This window comes from Taudactylus pleione, unplaced genomic scaffold (genome assembly GCF_031769625.1).
Source record: "Taudactylus pleione unplaced genomic scaffold, aTauple2 ptg000372l, whole genome shotgun sequence".
NCBI classification, from domain to species: Eukaryota; Metazoa; Chordata; class Amphibia; order Anura; family Myobatrachidae; genus Taudactylus; species Taudactylus pleione.
Genome location: NW_028284773.1, coordinates 9,645,618 through 9,665,514, shown reverse-complemented (window position 1 = coordinate 9,665,514; position 19,897 = coordinate 9,645,618). Strand labels below are relative to the sequence as shown.

Below are 19,897 nucleotides of genomic sequence, written 5' to 3'. Positions count from 1 at the left end.
GTAAGTCTCTGTCAGGTGGTGGATTCGTCCGGCAGTCGGTTCCGGCTGGAGCTCAAAGCCGTGACTGAAACCCCCCCTCAGACCTAGCCGGCAAGTTGGATGCTCCTGATCCCGGTGACAGGCCTGTGACCAGGTTTGGTGCTGAGACCGGAGATACAGCCACACCCGGTCTGGCCCGGAGCCCCGACCACCGTCCATCATCACACCATCAGCTGCAACGGTATGTGCACGGACTTACATTAAACAGGTTAGCGGGACGCTGCAATCTGTTGAGTATTTGCTAGTCTGACTTATTGGCATTCATTGAGCTTCTCCATTAACAACAGACTCAGGACCTCATTCAGAGTCGGTCGTAGCGGCCGCACGGTCGTACGGGCTACGACCGCAAAATCCGATCGTACGGCAGGTCGATCGTAAACAAAGTGACGCCCATTCGTTAGCACTGCACCTCCTCTAGCTACCGACTGATCTGATCGAACAACCGAGACAATCGTAATCAGGCGCTGTCAGTCGCTGTATGCTAATTATGTTCTGATGTTTGCGGCCGTATGTGTTGTATTGATGGTCACATGTCATGTTTACCTGGACTATCGATCAGCTTGTTATTAGCTTGTTGTCAATTATCTAATTAAGATTGTTTAACTCTTGCTGTTCTTTTTAACCAGTTTTTTTTCATGTGTCCATAAACTTTATTGTTTTTTTGTGGGTGTTTTCTCCGTTCTCTTTTTTTTTTCAAAATTTCCAAAACAAAGTAATGTTTATTATCTGTGAATGTACTGTTGCTAATTGTGTTAACTTTAAAAATGCATGTACATTTTGCGTTAAGATCATTTGCACTCTTATGTTTGCAATTGCACACTGCGTGTTTTATCCAATCAAATCTGACCTTATTTTTTGGGTCACATGATTAAAGGATTGTCCAATAGTGGTTTTTTTTAGGAAACTGAGTAAATATTTTAGCCAATCATCTTTATTTTACCCCATGTATATTTCATGTTTTCTGTAAAATCGGCCATTGCCATCATGAGAGCCGCGGTCTTTACCCGTACTGAATTGATGATTCTCATTCAGATCATGGACAGGCGGATTACGACCGCCCAGCCTCCAATTTCAAACCGCATAAAGCGGGCGGCCTATGCGGAGATGAGGCGAGCCCTTCGCAGTGCGGGATACAGGCGCAATATAGCACAGCTAGAGAGGCGGTGGTCAGACCTGCGCCACTGGTCACCAGTCCTTTTGAGAAATTTGCGGGCACGACTACGCAGATGTAAGTGTGCGTTTGTATAAATGTTATAATTAGTGGACTGTTAAAAATGTATGTTGCTTTTCCAATTCTTTTAGTAAATGTAAAAAAAACCTCCTGTATGTTGTCCCTATTGTCCTGAATGTGTAAAGTGTACTTGTATTGTGTAGCTGAAAGTGAAAACTAAACTTATTTTTTTTAATATCTTTACATTTTAGAAACACAGCGGAGACAGAGAAGGGCCCGCAGATTTGGAGGAAATGCAGGTCCCAACCTGCAGCCCTCCCCCTCACCTTCCCCATCTGCTCAACCCAGCCCTCCCTCCCCACCACTATACTCCCCCAGTAACTCTTCCTCCCTCTTCCAAACCTCCCCTAGTATTCCTCCCTCCCCTGCCCACTCATCCCAAATCTCAACTCCCGTGCCCGAGTCCTCATCCCAAATATCCCCTCCCTTTGATGTTTGCCACTCCATTTCCCCTCCCACCATTCCCCCAACTCCAACTTACTCCAAATCTCCAGCACCATCTCCAGCACCATCTCCTGCACCATCTCCATCGGGTGCTTTGTTAGAATGCTCTGATGGTATGTGTTTTTTAATATTGTGTTTTTGTTTGTTTTTTTGTTTGTAGTGTTGTTGTTATCCTTGTTTTTTACACATTTTTTGGCAGTGTGTTTGTTTTTTTTTGTCAGTATGGGTGTCAAAATCATTGCGCAGTAATGCTGTTATTCAATATTTTGTGCTTCTGTTTTGTGGCTGGCCCAATTTTTTTGGGTGGGAGCCCAAAAATTTATGCCTTTTGCGGTTTCAAAAATGCTTTTTATTTGGTGTCAAAAATGATTACATTTGGATTAGTATTTTTGAGTTAAATAAAACATGTCACAGAACTTGGGAAGGTGATAGGAACCAGACTAACCTTGTTAATGTTGTGTACACTGTGTTTAAAATGTACTAAGATGTAACTTCATTAGGAAAAGTGATGTTTGCCATAGCAAACAAACACATTTTAGTTTTGGATTATCAAGAACATTCTAGAAGTGAATACGTGCAGTGTGTTTTAAGGATATGGCCATCATGACTTAAGAATACACCTCCCAGTTTTTTGTTAACATCCTAGGGGTTTTTTGCTTATGCCACATAGTTAGGGTTTCCAATAGTTTTTACACCATAAAAGTTTCAACAGATTAATAATGTTGTGTGGATGAAACTTTCAAACACACCCTTACATCATTGTGTTTTCACACTTTTTGGGACATTGACTAATGTTTAATGTTCAAATGTTGGACATTTTTTAGATGTTTTTAACCTACAAATACATTTTTCTGTCCACAGATCTAACCCACATCATGGTGGACATTCGGGAGGAGCTGAGAAGAACAAGTGGCCATTTGCTGCAGGCCTACTGCTGCCTCCAGCGTATTGTGGGGAGTCTGGAGAGATTTTAATTTTTTTTGTTGTCTTTGTCCATTTATACATTTTCGTTATTACAGTAAAGTTTATTTTGAAAAAACATTTGTCCTCTTTTATTTTAAAAATTAAAGGGTTTAATTCAGCATTTCAAATACTTTGTGAACAAAGCTGGGTGCCTTTCCATAGTGTAACAATTTCAAAAATGTTTTGGTAAATCTTAATAACATTTGCAGTAATGTTTTTTAATAGTTTTGTTGGGGGTTGCCCTACATTATCCACCTCAAAATGGCTTTCCCTAAAAAATTACAACAAACATTTTTATTTAGGAAAATCATTTATTAACTAACAAACATGTTGCCAACATGCTTTTAAGCGTAAAAAGCATCACAGAATCACACATAAAAAATGTCCACAGGGTTTTTCAAAATAAAAAATCTGGCTTAGTCAGACATAAAAAACAATATTATAAAACAAACATAAATTTTTTTGGGAAACACACAAATTAATAAAACAAAATGCACATTAACTAAACATGTTGTGGTATATCCGTGCAAAATTTGCTAGTTGTCCAAAAACAGTACAGGGTATTGCCAATGGGTTCCATTAGTTTTGCAGTTTTGGAAAGTGTTGTGATTTTGGTGGAAGAAAAAAATAAACAAAAATTAGGTACACCTTAAAATACATTTGCTCTAGGTGTTAAAAACAAAATAAATGTATAAATTATTACCTAAAAAATCGAGAAACAACAGATTCGCGTCTGGCCCCCCCCGACAGCATCACAACACCTTCCTCCGGGGGGCCATTCTCTGGCAAGGCATCCTCTGGCTGCATGGGTACTCGACTCCTTATTGCAATGTTGTGTAAAATCCCACACAGGACCACAATGTGAGAAACCATATCACGCGAGTACATGAGTGCACCACCAGAGTGATGGAGACACCAGAACCGGCCCTTTAAAAGGCCGATACAGCGCTCCACCACCTGCCTGGTGGCAGTAAATGCGGCATTATATTGAGTTTGTGGCCCTGGTGTGGGAGTCAAATAAGGAGTCAGCAGCCAGGGTGTGCAAGGATATCCACTGTCACCTGATGGAAATGGGACACCAAAAGATACATAAATTGACCATGAAAACATGTTTACACTATTACTATAGCTACATCCTGGATTTATACTTACCAAGAAGCCACGCGTCACCAGCTTGCAGTGTGCTTAATTTTGGCCAAATACCTGAATGCTGGATCACGTACGCATCATAGCTGCAGCCTGGAAATTTGGCATTCAGGGAGAGGCTCTGGAGGGAGGCATCACATAGCACCATTACATTTAGCGAATGGAAATGTTTACGGTTCCTATATATTTGTTCCCTGCATGCAGGGGGCTGAAGTGCTATGTGAGTGCCATCCACTACCCCTATGACATGTGGAAAGCCTGCAATCTCAAAAAACTTCTGCTTTACCACATCAAGGGCTTCCGTATCCATAGGCATACTAATAAAATGTGCTATATGATTAAGGAATGCATCTAGCACATGCCTTAGGACCGTGAAAATGAGGGCTGGGAGAGTCCACCCACCAGCCCCACAGTGGTTTGGAAGGACCCTGAGGCGCAAAAATGTAACACCGCCAACAACTGTGTAAGTGGTGAGATTGCTGTTGGAATGTGAATCTGACTTTCTAGATCATTCTTTATTATTGAAAGAGTGTCTAGGATAATATTTGGAGGCAGGCGATAAGTGGTTACAACCACATCATCAGGCATTCCAAAAATGGTGACACGTGTTCTATATATCTTGGCCCTTGCATGCCTCCTATGCCTACGGCCAGGAGGAGGCTGAGGAAGGTTGGTGGGGGGCAACATGGCCACTATTAGCTGGCCCACATCGCTCTGTAAATGTAAAAAAAAAAAAATGTTGAGAATGATTTTTTAATATTTGGCCCAAAATACTTAGCTTTGTAATAATGGTGCATATTCTTACAGGGTTGGGAAGTGCCATCTTCGGGAATCCCTACAGGTATATTTGGTGTACGTTTTTTTGGGGGGGGGAGAAAAAGAAAATAATATTATATTTTTTAAAAAACACTATTACTATTATTATTGTTAAAGCAAAGCTTAACTTTTAAAATGGACAATATTAAATTTTTAAAACTTTATTATTGTTTTTTCAAAATATTTTAAAACTGCGTTATTAAATGTTAAAAAAAACTGCAAAAAACACTTCATAATTAAAATAAACAAAATTTTAGGTTTGTGTAAATAGACACTTACCTGATTCAAGTACAAAATGAACTGTTAAACACCTTAAAAAAAATTAATAAATTTTTTAGAATAATGTACTTTTTTGGGGTTTATATAACAAAAAATAAAAAAACTTGCAGTAGGCTGGCACACTTACTGGAGTCTTCAAATAACATTGGATTTTTGATCCTCCAAAAGCACGCCCACCCAAACACACCAAGTAACCGGGTTTGGGAAATGTATGCCCCAAACAAAATTAGAAATAAAAAACCAACAACCCATTCAAAAAAAATAAAAAACCACCACCCAAAATAAAATTACAAATAAAAAACCACCACCCAAACCAAAAAATAAACAAAAAAACACCCAAAAAATAACAAAGAAACAACCACCCAAAAAAAATGAAAACAAAAACCACCACCCAAAATAAAATTACAAATATAAAACCACCACCCAAACCAAAAAATAAACAAAGAAAACACCCAAAAACTAAGAAAGAAAAAACAACCACCCAAAAAAATGAAAACAAAAACCACCACCCAAAATAAAATTACAACTATAAAACCACCACCCAAACCAAAAAATAAACAAAAAAACACCCAAAAAATAAGAAAGAAAAAATACACAAAAAAAATTAACCCCCCCAAAAAACACTCAAACAACACACACAAGCACCACTCAAACAACACACAAGCACCACTCTAACAACACACAAAAGCACCACTCAAACAACTCCAAACAATGTAACCACTAGCAATCCCTTCCTGCACCACAAATCACTCCAACTACAACCCACAAGTAAGGGAACATTTGGCTTTGCCTTAAATAAGGAAAAAAAACACAATTATTGATTCATGCAGGCAAGGTGGGCATTGTACTTAGGCAAATAGGGATGCATGGGTAACCAATCCATGGATGCGCTCACATCTAGCCCAACCCACGCAGTGATTACAGAATGCAGGCAAGGTGTGCATTATACGTAGGCAAATAGGGATGCACGGGTAACCAATCCAGGCATGCGCTCACATCTAGCCCAACCCACGCAGTGATTACGGAATGCAGGCAAGGTGTGCATTATACATAGGCAAATAGGGATGCACGGGTAACCAATCTAGGGATGTGCTCACATCTAGCCCAACCCACGCAGTGATTACGGAATGCAGGCAAGGTGTGCATTGTACTTAGACAAATAGGGATGCACGGGTAACCAATCCATGGATGCGCTCACATCTATAAAAAAGTCTGCACAAGCAGTACTCTTCATGCTCTCTCACATGTTTGTAAAATGTCAAGCGAGGAGCATGGTGAGCAGAGGCCAACTGAGGCAGGTAAGTGCGAATCACATTTTTTTAAAAAACACAAGAACAGTTCATATTTCCAAAAATATACTTTTTTTATTTTATCTAATTTTAAAAATGTTGTAGGTGCTTTGAATCCAATTCCACCACTAGAGGAGGAGGAGGCGGGCCCAAGCAGGCCAAGGCCAAGAAACCCTCCGTTTTCACAGATTGAGCTTGAGACATTGGTGACCATGACAATGGATAACCTTGTCCATGCCCCAAGAAATATGGGGGCTGGAGCCAAAGACAGGATTTGGGAGGAGATATCCAGGGCTGTTAATGCTGTGGGTACAACCCACAGAACCATGAAAGTCATTAAAAAACGGTAAGAAAATGATATTGTGAGTGTACTGAAGTCAAAAGCTTGATCTTATTTTAAAAAACTAACCCTTAAAAAATGCCAAATCACATTGACAGCTGGACTGATTTCAAGTACCAACTGAAGAGGAAGCTACAGAGTAGGGTGGACCATGCTGCAGGGACAGGTGGTGGTCCCATCCCTGAGGAGCTGGCCTTGACGAGGTTGGAGACGTTGGCTCAGGGATGTGTGACGGAAGAGGAGATAGTCGGCATTTCCACTATGGACACTGACATGGCCGACTTCAATGCTCCACATGTGCAAGAATGTAAATATTTTTAAGACTCATAAAAGTATAAAGCAAAAACGTGTATGCGTTTTTTTTAAAAGAAAAATACAAATGTTTTTTTTCTTTTTTTTCCAGACTCCAGAGGTAGTGCCTGCTCCTGAGGTCAGGTCTGGGTCCAGCACAGATGGACTCTGCAGGGGAGTATCCAAGTACTCCATCTGGGGACCCTGTGGAGTCTACTGCAGGGCAACCATCAGACCGAACAGTGCCTCTCTTCACCAGGTTGGTCTCCCAAACGCAGGAGAACAGATGTGTTCTTCTGAGGATGGAGACCACTCTGGTGAGGGTGGCGGTGGCCCTGGAGACCATTGTTGGGGCCTTTGATCGTTGGGCCAATACCCAGGAGCAGGCAAACCCACCTGCCATGAGGGAGCGAGACTCCCTTCCTCCCAGGACCACCACCTTTGGCAGCCCAACATCCACCCCCGCAAGTATGGAGAGCCCTATGCCTAGGCCTGAGGAAATCCCATCTACCTCTGGCCAGGCCAGTTGGCGTGTTACACGCCAGTCGGCTGTCCATAGCTTACCTCTTCCTCCGAGCCGGCCAAAACGACGAAAGTAGCCCTGGATATCTCCTCCCTCACCTGTTGTCCAGTCCCCATATTTCTTGTCACCAATGTCTCAAGCTCTTTTTTTTTTTTTTATTTATTTATTCTGAATTGTGTTTTTTTTATTATTATTTTAATTATATGCAAATGTTGCCCTAACAATTGTTAGTTAAATTGTGCTGAAAGGGCGAATTTAAAAAAATACATTTTTTTTTATCAAAAATATCTATATTTAACTATATCAATGTATACAAGGTTTAAAAAGTATGGTATCTGAAAAGGTTGTTCGCAAAACACAATGCTAGATGTTTTAAAAACTGTTTTAACAAAATAAGTTTAAAAAGCACAAATAAACATTTGTGTTACGAATTCCCTAATGCACACGCAAGTGAAATCAGTTACAAGGTAATCAGCAGTGTTAATAGTTACAATGCACCAATCTTAGCTGCTTGGTTTGTGTGGTTCCAATTAGAAACATCGCAAGTAACATCGGATTAACGATTGTACTGTTGTGGCTTACGGACGCTTCTTGCCTACCTTAGCCTGGACGATCATCCTGTTCGTAGAGTGACGTTGTCATGCATCCGCAATTCTTGGTCGTACGAAGCAGATAATTTATGCACTCCCCTAAAACGCCTGGAAACGCTGAAGAACGCCTCCGTTTGCAGACCACCACCCTTGTATACTCCCACAAACGGACTTTCCTGTCAATCAACTTTAGCAACCCACTTCCGTGTGGGAAGCCCTACGACCGACAGTATTTTTCATCGGTCGAGCTCGTATGCACATGCGCACAGCTAGCCGTGCGCAGGCGCAGAAAGAAAAACATCGGATGCGTACGACCGTGCGGCCGCTATGACCGACTCTGAATGAGGTCCTCAGTATCCGAACTATCTTCTAACTATTTTTATTTTCAATTTTTTATTTTTCACATTTTTTTTCCCGATTTATCAACAATAAATTGGTCATAGTGCTACACAATACTTTTTCTGCTTTTTTTTTTTGTTTGTTTTACAGATGTGCATTTATACTTCGGTGTTATATGGTCTATTGCACACACTCTGAGTGTGGTTAATAGTATTAATGGCATCTTTATCCAATAGACCCATTGTAAATTAATTAATCAGTATTATACAGATACTACATATACAATATTTAATTTACATAGCAACAATTTTTTACTATATTATCTATACAATATAATTGTATACATATTTTTTGTAGATAGAGGGTAAAATAGGAAACATCCAGGTATCAGTAAGTTGAGCGCTACATATTTGTATTGTATATATAGGTTTGGGATTTTGATTGCTAAACAGAGTAATCTGGAAATGCTGTGACAAAGGCTGGAACTCAGGTGCAGGCTGGATTGGGTAATTGGGAATAACAGGTTCAGGAAGGAATAGGTAGGTCTGGGAATTTTAGGGTCAGGGTAGAAGGAGCAGGAGTTGATCCAAAGCAGGTAGCAAGGCAGGGTAACACGGTGCAGGTTTGCAGGGTGCCAGGGACCAACCAGGAGTAGGGCAAGCAGCAGGACTCAAGACTAAGGTCAGGAGCACAAGAACTCATTTAGCTAATGCTGAAACACACGAGTTGCACTGGCCTGGGAACTAGCAGGATTTCTGGATTGCCAGGTATTGCTGTAGCAGGACGTCTGGATTGCCAGGTATTGCTGTAGCAGGTTTTCTGGATTGCCAGGTATTACTGTAGCAGGTTTTCTGGATGCACCAGGGGTTGCTGTCAGCAGGAGACAGGAATACACTAGTACACAGAGACAAGCACGAACCATACACCACGGGAAGTAACGAGATGTTCAGGCCCAGAATGCTGTCAGGGGAGGATATATATACCCCGGGTCTGGCTGCAATTGGTGGATATGGACAGGTGGTCTGGCAGTAGCAATCTGAATGGTGGAAGGCACAACATGCAGAGGAAGTACTCATCTCTGCAGCACTGAGAATCAGAACCACACCTGCGATTCCAATCAAGACTAGCAATGCTCACAGACAGAGGAGAGCCCAGGTGAACAATCAGTGGGGAAGGGAATGCATACAGAGAAGTGCTGCAGCCAGCATGATCAGAGCAGGTCCTCCAGGCAAATTACACATATAGATCCATGGAGACAGCTGGCAGTGGTAAGTCAACAGGCAAAAGGTGAAAACTAGACAGGGTCATGACATAAGGTATGTAGGGAATGAACAACTGATAACTGGATGACCGGTGAAACACAGATAGTTTCGGACATAGCAGGAGTCCCGCTGAGGGTGGTAGCCAGGACTAGCGCTGCTGGCACACAGTGGTCAACGAGGGTGGCTGGAACCTGGAGTAAGCAGAGTCGAGATAACCAAACTTGGAACCGGTAACAGCAAGGAGCTCAAAGAACTAGCTCCCAGCTTGCACTAGGAATAACGTTGCACTGGCAAAGGAAGGACAGCTCAGTAGCCCTTAAATAACAAAGGAAGTGCATAATTGTTGCTAGGACTCTCGATAATGCTCTGGATAGGCAGAGATATGTCACCTGATGCAATCCAAGATGGCGGCGCCCATGTCGCACTGCCTAATGTGACTCATACTCACAACTGTACTCAGGACTCTGTGCCTCAAGGACCCTGTGGTATACAGTGCAGATCTGCAGATGCCCACGCCCCTGCCAGAAGGACCCCGCCACCGCGTCCGGACAGGTAAGGTTCGCTGACCCCGGCCACACACAGCCCTGGTCATGACAGTACCGCCTCCTTTATGGGTGACCTCTGGGCACCTTTTGGGTTTTTCTGGGTTCTTAGAATTAAATTTGTTAATTAGACGGGGTGCGTTGACATTTCCTTCTTTCACCCAACATCTCTCTTCTGGACCGTACCCCCTCCAGGCCAACAGATATTGGAGTTGACCATAGCGGAACCGGGAGTTCAGGATCTGCTTTATCTCAAACTCTACTCTCTCAGTGTGGATCTTGGGAGATGGAGGTAGAACCGGAAGGAATCGATTGAGAATTGGTGGCTTGAGGAGAGAGACGTGGAAGGAAATTGGGATTTTGAGGTATGCGGGTAGTCGTAATTTATAAGCTACAGGATTGATCACCTCTGTGATGGTAAATGGGCCGATGAAGCAGGGGGCAAACTTCATAGAAGGCACCCGAACTCATAGATTATGGGTGGACAGCCATACTTGATCCCCTGCTTTCATGCTAGGAGCGAACCTCCTCTTTCTGTCAGGCCCTAACTTGTAACAATGGGAGGCTTTCAGTAGAGCAGGGGTGGGGAACCTTTTATCTGCCGGGGGCCATTTTGATATATATAACATTATTCGCGGGCCTGGTGCAGGCCATGCCCCCTCTGTGTGATGCCACACAGGGTGGGGCCACAATCGCCGGTTATTACAGCAATGCCTGGAGTATCCTGAGGATGCTCCGGGGAGCTGTAAGGGCAGCGGTGTGACCATCTGAAGCATCCTAAGGATGCTCCAGGTGGCACTGCTGCATAGATTCTGGCTGCTGGGTGCCATTCTAGGCACTCTGCTAGCCAGATGAGGCTAGCAGAAAATAGCTCAGAGGGCCAGATAAAATGACTCCAAGGGCCTTATACGGCCCCCGGGCCTGAGGTTCCCCATCCCTGCAGTAGAGAGTCCCGAATCTGGGACCACATTTGAGAGAAATACTGTAGAGAGGTGGTCATGGCTGGGACATCGAAGGCTGATAGACTTTTAAACTCAGGAAACCTGGGGTGATGGCCATAGACTATAAGGAATGGAGTTCGTCCAGTAAAGGAATGATATGAGCTGTTGTGCGCAAATTCTGCCCAGGGTAAGGAATCCACCCAATTGTCCTGGGATGAGGACATGTAAATCCTCAAGAAGGTCTCCAGGTCTTGGTTCACTCTCTCTGTGCACCCGTTAGTTTGGGGGTGATAGGCTGTGGAGAAATTCAACTTGACTTGTAGTACCAAACACAAAGCTCTCCAAAATTTGGCCACAAACTGGACTCCTCAGTCAGTAACAATCTCAGTGGGTAGCCCAGGTAAATGGAATATGTGAGTAATGAAAAACTGGGCCAATTCAGGAGTGGGAGGCAATTTTTTGAGAGGTATATAGTGTACCATCTTTGAAAAATGGTCAATCACCACCCAAATGGTGGTATATCCATTTGAAACAGGCAGGTTGGTTACAAAATCCATGAACAAGTGGGTCCAGGGTCAAGTTGGAATAGACAAGGGTCTGAGTTTTCCTGCGGGTGCTTGCCAGAAGGTTTTATGTTGAGCACACTGGGTGCATGAGGAAATAAACTCTGAGACTTCGGTTTTCATGGCAGGCCACCAATGTGATCACTGGAGAAATTCCAAGGTTTTGCGGCTACCGGTATGTCGGGAAAAACGAGACCCATGGGCCCAAGTTAGGAGCTGTTTCCTTAGGTTTGGAGCCATGAAGACTTTTCCCGGAGGGGGTTGGATTATGGTAGCAGCAAACACCTTGGATTCCAGAACTGGCATCTCTCCAAGCTCTTCTATAGTATTCTCAGATGAGAAGGATCATGATAGAGCATCTGCTTTTAGATTTTGAGATCCTGGGTGGAAAGTCAGAGAGAAATCAAAGCAGAAGAAGAAGATTGCCCATCGAGCTAAACAAGAACTAACACAGTAGATGTATTTCAGGAAGAGCAAATTCTTATGATCTGTGTACACAGTGATGGGATGTATAGTGCCTTCAAGAAAATATCGCCATTCCTCGAAGGCAAGCTTAACTGTTAACAGTTCTTGTTCCGCAATAGGGTAATTTCTCTCTGCCGGCAGGAACTTCTTGGAAAAGTTCCCACAGGGATGGACTCTGTTATCTTCAAATTTCTGGAAAAGAACGGCTCCTACTGCCTCGGAAGAAGCATCCATCTCCAATAGGAAGGATTTTTCAACATCAGGTTGTCTCAGGATGAGAGCAGTGATGAATGCTTGCTTTAGCAAATGAAAGGCCGTCTTTGCCTCAGGAGGCCATCGTGAGGGAATCGCCCCAAAGCAGAAATTGGTGCTACTAATGTGGTGAAGCCTTTAATGAAATGTCTATAGTAATTGGCGAATCCCAGGAATCTCTGAATCGTCTTTATGGAACTAGGAAAGGACCGATTAAGAATGGCCTGTTTCTTCTGAGGATCCATCTTCAACCCAGAACCAGAAATGATATACCCTAAAAAGGGAATCTAGGGTACCTCGAACACGCACTTCTCGAGCTTGCAGAATAGATGATTTTTCCTTAAACAGAATAGGACCTCCTTCACATGTGCCTGATATTCTTCTAGAGAGGAAGAAAAAATTAGGATTTTATCAAGATATACTACGATTGAGGAATATAGCAGGTCTCGGAAGATCTCATTAACAAAAACTTGGAAAACCGCGGTAGCTTTGCATAAGCCAAATGACAACACCAAATATTCGATATGTCCATCACAGGTATTAAATGCGGTCTTCCATTCATCTCCTGGTCGTATATTCGGTAATAAGGGGCAAAGGATAACGATTTTTCACGGTAATGTCGTTCAGGCCGCGATAGTCAATACAAGGTCGTAGGCCTCCATCCTTTTTAGAAACAAAAAAGAACCCTGCCCCGGCTGGAGAGGTGGAAGGTCTAATAAAATCCTTTTGCAGGTTTTCCTGGATGTATTCCGACATAAATACATTATGGATACTATTCACCAAGCTCAAAATCGCAATAGCAAATGTGCAAATGGGGTTTTGAGACACTGCCAATCAAGGGTTCCTCATTGAGGTGGAGTACACTAAAGGACAACTATTACTAACAAAATGGATTGAAAGATAGCAGGGCCCCAAACCAGTATCTTGATTAGGGTCCCATGAGGTGTTAATTTGGCTCTGCTGCCATCAACCCTAGACATTTTTAAAGCAACTGGCCTTCCCTATACATACTTTCACTTCATTGCTCACCTAAATACGAATGTGTTCATATACACAGAAAGATATAACAGCAACAACATTTCATTTGAATCTCAGATACAGCCCTTTCCCAACACTGTGGGACAGGCACAATAATGCATTGGACTATAATGTATCAAAGCCACAGAAACAAGATTTTACTTTTTATGATGAGGAACGTAAAATATTAGAGATTGCACACATAGGTTCTGATTCTGAGTTGGAGGCAAAGTAAACAAAGTAATAACTGTGCATCTTGGTAAAACCATGTTGCACTGCAGTTGGGGCAGATTTATAATGTGCAGAGATTTAGGTGTGGGAGGTGCATGTCCAAACTCAAATCTAATTTGCAATGCAAAAATAAAGCTGTCCAGCATTGGGATGGCCATCGGTGGGCAATCCATCAATGAGCACCATTGAAGGTTCCATCGGAGACTACCATTGATGGCACAAAACCATCTATGGAGAACCATCGATGATTTGCACCCCTCAATGGTCACCGCTGCTGATGGGCATAGTGGTCCACCAGCCAATCAGAATTGGGGGCGAGGCTTGGCAGGAAGCTGAGGGCAGGGCTAAGCTCCGTGTGTTGGGGATAGACCATCGGGTTCTAGTCTGCCATCGATGGCAGAGAACCATTGGATCTTTGACATCGATGGTGAAACCATAAGTAGTTAACCATCGATGATGGTTAACTATCGATGGTTGATAGCCATCTCTAGTCCAGCATTTGTGGGCTACAAGCAAAAGCAGCGTGCAAAAAATAAATGTAATTACACCCCTTGCATTTCAATATGATTTTGTTCTAGATACAAAGTTACTTGTTTTATTTGATTTGCTCCATACTCAGATTCAAACCCATATTGAGAAATTCCTGTTTTTGTGGGGCTTTTAGGGCTTTTTAGTATTTATTGGGTTTTGTAAAGCACAAATACAAATAACAAACATGTATATCAGGATATTATGAAACATGTAATAGCACATTTAGCAATAAAGCCCCTTCTGGATGTGGTCAGTAGTCTATGTCTATAAAGAGTCCAGTTGTGGAGCAAGAAGAGGGCTGATTCAGTCCATTTCAGCCTAGTGACTGTACAATAACATACATGTCCTATGACTATTACTGTAGTCTTCAAAAAAAAAAAAAAAAAACACAACAATCTATGTATTTCCTAATACTCAAGGGCTTTTTAACCATTAAAATAAACTTTAAAATTGACATCAACCTGACCATGGCAGACATTAAATTATTTTACAATTATACTCCGGCTGCTGCTTTAGCAGTCACGAGCAGTCTCCCTGTGCAACCCAGCACACAGCAGCATATGATGGGCTGCTGTGACTTAAGAGGGAGGGGGAGCTTTGCCAGACCCGGACCCCGCCGGGCCCCTGCAGCAAGCCCAGGCCCGGGTAATTTGTACCCGCTCCCCCCCCCCCATCGGCGTCCCTGGCTATGACAGGTTTAACCTAAGTTCAGTGACCCAGGCTGGACCCAGGAATTTGGTGTAAATGAAGTATTAGTCACCTTGATCCATGTAGGTACAAATTATACACAGACAACATATATATATCTATATGGTGTATTTAATAGGTAAAAAAACATTTTTATAAAATTACAATATTTGACTTTAAAAAATGGCAGGATGAGTGTCTCATTACTTTCATGAAAAATAAATCAGGGACCATGAAATTAATCACAAATTGGGTGAAACAAATTAAAAGTTATCTAAATGGGGGTGTGGAGATGTAATAGTCCAGGCTTGGTTTCGATATTTTGAATCTACAATGACCGCACATTGGATACACTATGTCACATCAGCTAGATGGGAGTGTGCACATGATTATCCAAGGACCAGTAACAGTAATGGAAATTGGCCATACAGAGATCCACTGCACACCATAGTGGGGGCCTACTCATTAGTAATGTTTTGAGTTAAACAGTTGCTCTGACATTCAAGAAAATTCAAACCAGTTCCTCCCTACACAACATATCAAAAGATTTTTTTATTTTATTTTTCGTTTTAAAACATACAAAAACTTAACGTTAAGTGAAGTCATATAAAATCACATACTTAATGTGTATGATATGCACACACTATTTATAGCCTACAGTATGAAATGCCCAAGTGACATATATATATATATATATATATATATATATATATATATATATAATACTAGTCTGGATTAGTAGACCAGCAGAAGATTGTTTTCAGTGGGATAATACATAATTGAAAATGCATTGTGCATTTTTGTATACTGCCATAAGTGTAGTTAGGAAATAGATGAGGTGACTCCCTGCATGCATGTCATTCACGGGGTACACATGAATCTACATTTCCCCGTTTGCAGTAAGAAATCCACGCCATCTTTTACCTTGAGATCTCGGTGACTAAATGCTACAGTGCTATTTCCCAGGAAGGCTTGTGTAATGCTCCGAATAGGGGAGATCTGGAGACATGCGCAGTACCATTCCGTACTATTCATCTATAGCCTGGCTGTAGTGGGCTGATCTAGCAGCACTACACCTGCAGCACCACAATCAGAGGACAGCTCCACTCTGCAGCACTAACACCAGGTAACATGCCTTCCAAATAAGCTATCCTTTCCCATTGCTCTCATAGCTAGCACACAGCACACATTGCTCTCATAGCTGCTAATCAATGATGTCCCCATCTTTACCAATGTCATCTGATCGTTGATTGCAGATCAAGGGCTGCAGGGACCCCTAATCAGAAGGGAAACAGCATTCCCAGGATAACGCCTGCAAGGAGGATCTCTGCAGATATTACAAGTTCTATAAACTTCCTGGCACTTAAGAAAGGGCAGAAATGGAAACCAAAGGTAGGGGATCCTCTTTGCGTGTGGGTAGTTAGTACAACATGTGTGATTTAGGTAGGGAGACTGCAATGCTGTGACTAAAGCGTGCTGCTGGCTCGATAGGAGCATTTAACACTGTTCAATGCAGTACTGCCGGCTTGTATATTATGTGAGAGCCGCGGAATCGTTACCCATCCAGCATCTCCTCCTGTGTCATTGCGATATGTGGTAGGCGAGGCACACAGGAGACTGGGTTGCTGCTGATGCTGTTGGGTTGTGCATCATTAATACATGCAGTATGTCTGGGCAGGGTGCTCAGCTCGCACAGTCTGATGAGGCGTTTATGGACTACCGATGTAACCACTATTAAGATGAAAGTTGACTGCATGTTTTTCAATAGGTATACAGGATGGGATTTCTTCTCTGTCTAGCTGACAAAAAGCCCAGTGACATATTGTGCACAATGTACTTTAACGTTTCACTTTGTCAGTAAAGGAAAGTGATGGTGAGCATATGTAACTTACATCTGTAGTTGGTACAGTTGCATATAGGAGGGCTCTGACACAGGCCTTTGCCCAACAGGCCTTTATTTTCATGGGGAAGTGTTTCTTTATATTTGGGACTGTTATCCCTGTATTGGTTGCAAGATTCCAGCCTTCCCCTATATACACACATGACTTAGTATTAATGCAAGGAGGAAAGGCCTTTTTAATTGTCATGTGTATTTGGCTGTTCATATATTTATTTCAAAGTGATTTTTATTGTGGTTCAATTTGTATATGTTGTCATAATACATCTTGTTCAATATTTTCCCACTAATTGATGGGTTAGTAGGGGACCACACCACTTGCTATAACTATAGGCATTGTTCCTTGAAATTACTTCCAGTATGGTGTTAGCCCAATGCTAATGCTGAATTTCACACACAAAAATTATAAGCGGGCATATCCATTGTTTTTAAGTGGTCAATTTAAATAGAATTTTAAATAATTTATTTTGTACTTACCCCAGTGAGTCACTTACATGAACACTCCTGGGCTTTTTATACTCTTATATCTTTTAGGAATAAAGTAGTCACATTAATGTTACAGTTTAGCACACACTACTGTATAGAGTACTGTATATGCAAGTGTAATGCTGTGTGTGTGTCACACAGTATGTGCCTGCTGATACTACATTCCTCCCTTAAGACTTTACCTATCACAGGTTTAATATTCATTAGTATTAAAGCAAACTTCTCTGCATGCAAATATTAATGTTAGATACTAAATGCTTAGTTTGATGTTACATGCTATATTCAAGATCAGATATTCATTTAATAAACCTAATAAGCATATGTTGAATATCTGTAGGGAAAACACAATGGGTGTGTTATTAGGAGTGTTTTGAAGTTAGTCCCCAAGAATGTATTACAGACTTACCAAATTAATTATCAGTAACTACTAGCATCTGATAACTAGACATGTGCATTAATGACTATTTAAACAGTTTGGGCAAATTTACTAAGTGGCAGGTTCTAAACCCTGGCAGTTTTGTGGTGGTTTAGCGGCGGTTTTGCTATCCGCAGATTTACTAAGGGCAAAACTTCCATCAAAACACATTTTAGCATAGAACATAACAGGTCTAGGGCTAAAATGACTATGTAGCGGTTTTGGTGTCATTTAGAAACCACCAAACTGATGGGGTTTAGAATCCGCTGTCCAACCGCCACTTAGTAAATTTTGGCCTTTCTTTGGATTGCATTGCATATGTATCTGTTTGTTTTCACATTTATGCTATTTGTTTATCATAATTACGTTATTCCTTAATGGTTTTCTTGCCACATAGCAATTTGTACAATAAAAATATCTCAATAAATAGTTAATGATTTAAAAACTCCTCAGCATGAACATAAGAGGCAGAGAATGATGTGGATGGGATGTTATGGGATATATAGAGCTTCATACTCTATATACTATTATACTACTTCTGTGAAAGGACAAAACATATGTACTTGTCATTTTTTTACAATGATTAAGGTCAGTAGGGGGTTCCCACTGAGCCTGGCCTGTGTCTTATATAAAGAAATACATGTTTCTTAGGATACTGTTTAAGAGTAAATGAGTTAAGAAAAATGTGTTACTAATGAGTGTTTTCTTTTACTATTGTGAGCATTGCAGAAACCATCCTTTATTTGTAAAATTTAATTTCACAGTTAACAGCATATGTAGTTTGGTGTCATTTGGTTAAATGCAACATTGTTATGCTTGATGCATACAGATAATATAGAGGCCTCTTCTTGTATTGCACAACACTGGCAGAATGTTTGTCAAGCAGTAGCTTTGACACATAGGAGTTTAGGAGTTGTTTAACCTCCTTCAAAGATTGCAGAACACTAATATAGCAAAATGTTCATGTAATTGATAGAATAGGTGTAATTCAAAATTCTGTGCTTCATTTACTGTCATAATATCACACATAATACATATACACACATAATATACACACATATGATCCCAGCAATGTTTTTAGACTGAGCTTAGTTGGGAAGCTCTAACTTCTCTCAACTCTGCTAAAATTTCACTTTTGATAAGTTTTATTATAAAATAGACAGAATATAAAAACAAGAACACGCCAGAGGCGTCTTTACAAACAAATTGCAATCTGACTTTTTATTTTTATTTTTTTATTTTTTAAAGATTTAAGATAGAACTCTTTCAGGGTTACTGAACCTGCTTTTAGGAGCTGGTGTGAAATTCTTTTCTCTAGAGAAATAGCTGGAAATATGAATGTCACAATAAAGCCTTTGGTTTTCGGCTTTCAAATCTAAAAGCAGAAATCTCAGTTGGAATCCGTCCTTACATCACGCTTCTTGTTATCCTTCAGAACATGTACCTGATACGTGAGGGTGCAGCTGCACTGTGTGTTTTGAGGATGTTTAGAGCTGAGAATTCCAGCACTTTTGAATCAATGTCTGCAACAACAGAGTGCAAGAGATGTACTGCATATGCCTGTAATACTATTAGTATTGAATATAGGCTTTGCAAGGCATGAGTTTTTTAATTTACAGTGATGTAAGAACAGCAAAAGCTGCTTATGATTGGCATGGCAGACTTCATAAGTCATCACAAGACATTAACTCAGAGAATTATAAAGTAAAACACTAGAGTGCTTATGCAGATGTGATCACAAAATGAGCATCAGTTTTGCTAGTAAAAATTGCACTCAACATTGGAGCATTTTTACCCATATTTTGAGCTTATCTCACCCATGGTGCCCTATGGTTGTTCTATAACTTAAGATAGTGTGAAAACAAATCTGGAGATGTGCCTTTACATCTGCATACAGTACGTCACATACACTTACGCCCATGCTTTTAACCATCTGTTTTGCTTGTAAAATATATATTCGCTGTTGGTTATCAATAAAATGTAACAACATCTTTAATACAGCACAAACAACACTCCCTCTTGTGTACAGAAAAAAATAATAGCTTAATAACATATTGTATGTCCAGGCAAAGAAGAAACATCTACAGTATCAGCATCATCAGGGCTTTAGGACCTGCCCACGACCACCTGCAAATAATTAGGCTTTATCAGGTATATGTATGAGTCTTTGTCCCACTCTACACGTGAACACATCTTGTTTTCTACCTATGATAGAATGCTCCTGCCCCACTTATCAAGATGCAAGCAGATGTAAGTGACTGAATCAATCAAATCTTTGTGGACACATATGCATCTGTCTTCTGTCCTGGATAGGTGCA

General features: G+C 41.3%; 1 protein-coding gene across 1 annotated transcript in view; it reads left to right on the top strand.

The window, feature by feature from the left end:
• Positions 1 to 15,831: 15,831 nt before the first annotated feature.
• FGF12 (fibroblast growth factor 12) overlaps positions 15,832 to 19,897 on the top strand; it is a 618,931-nt gene continuing 614,865 nt past the window's right edge. Inside the window, exons 1-2 of the mRNA XM_088444733.1 lie at positions 15,832 to 15,907; positions 16,038 to 16,173. Of these exons, the coding sequence (XP_088300859.1) occupies positions 16,161 to 16,173 (13 nt within the window). The 5' untranslated portion in view covers positions 15,832 to 15,907; positions 16,038 to 16,160. The remainder of the gene's footprint in view (positions 15,908 to 16,037; positions 16,174 to 19,897) is intronic.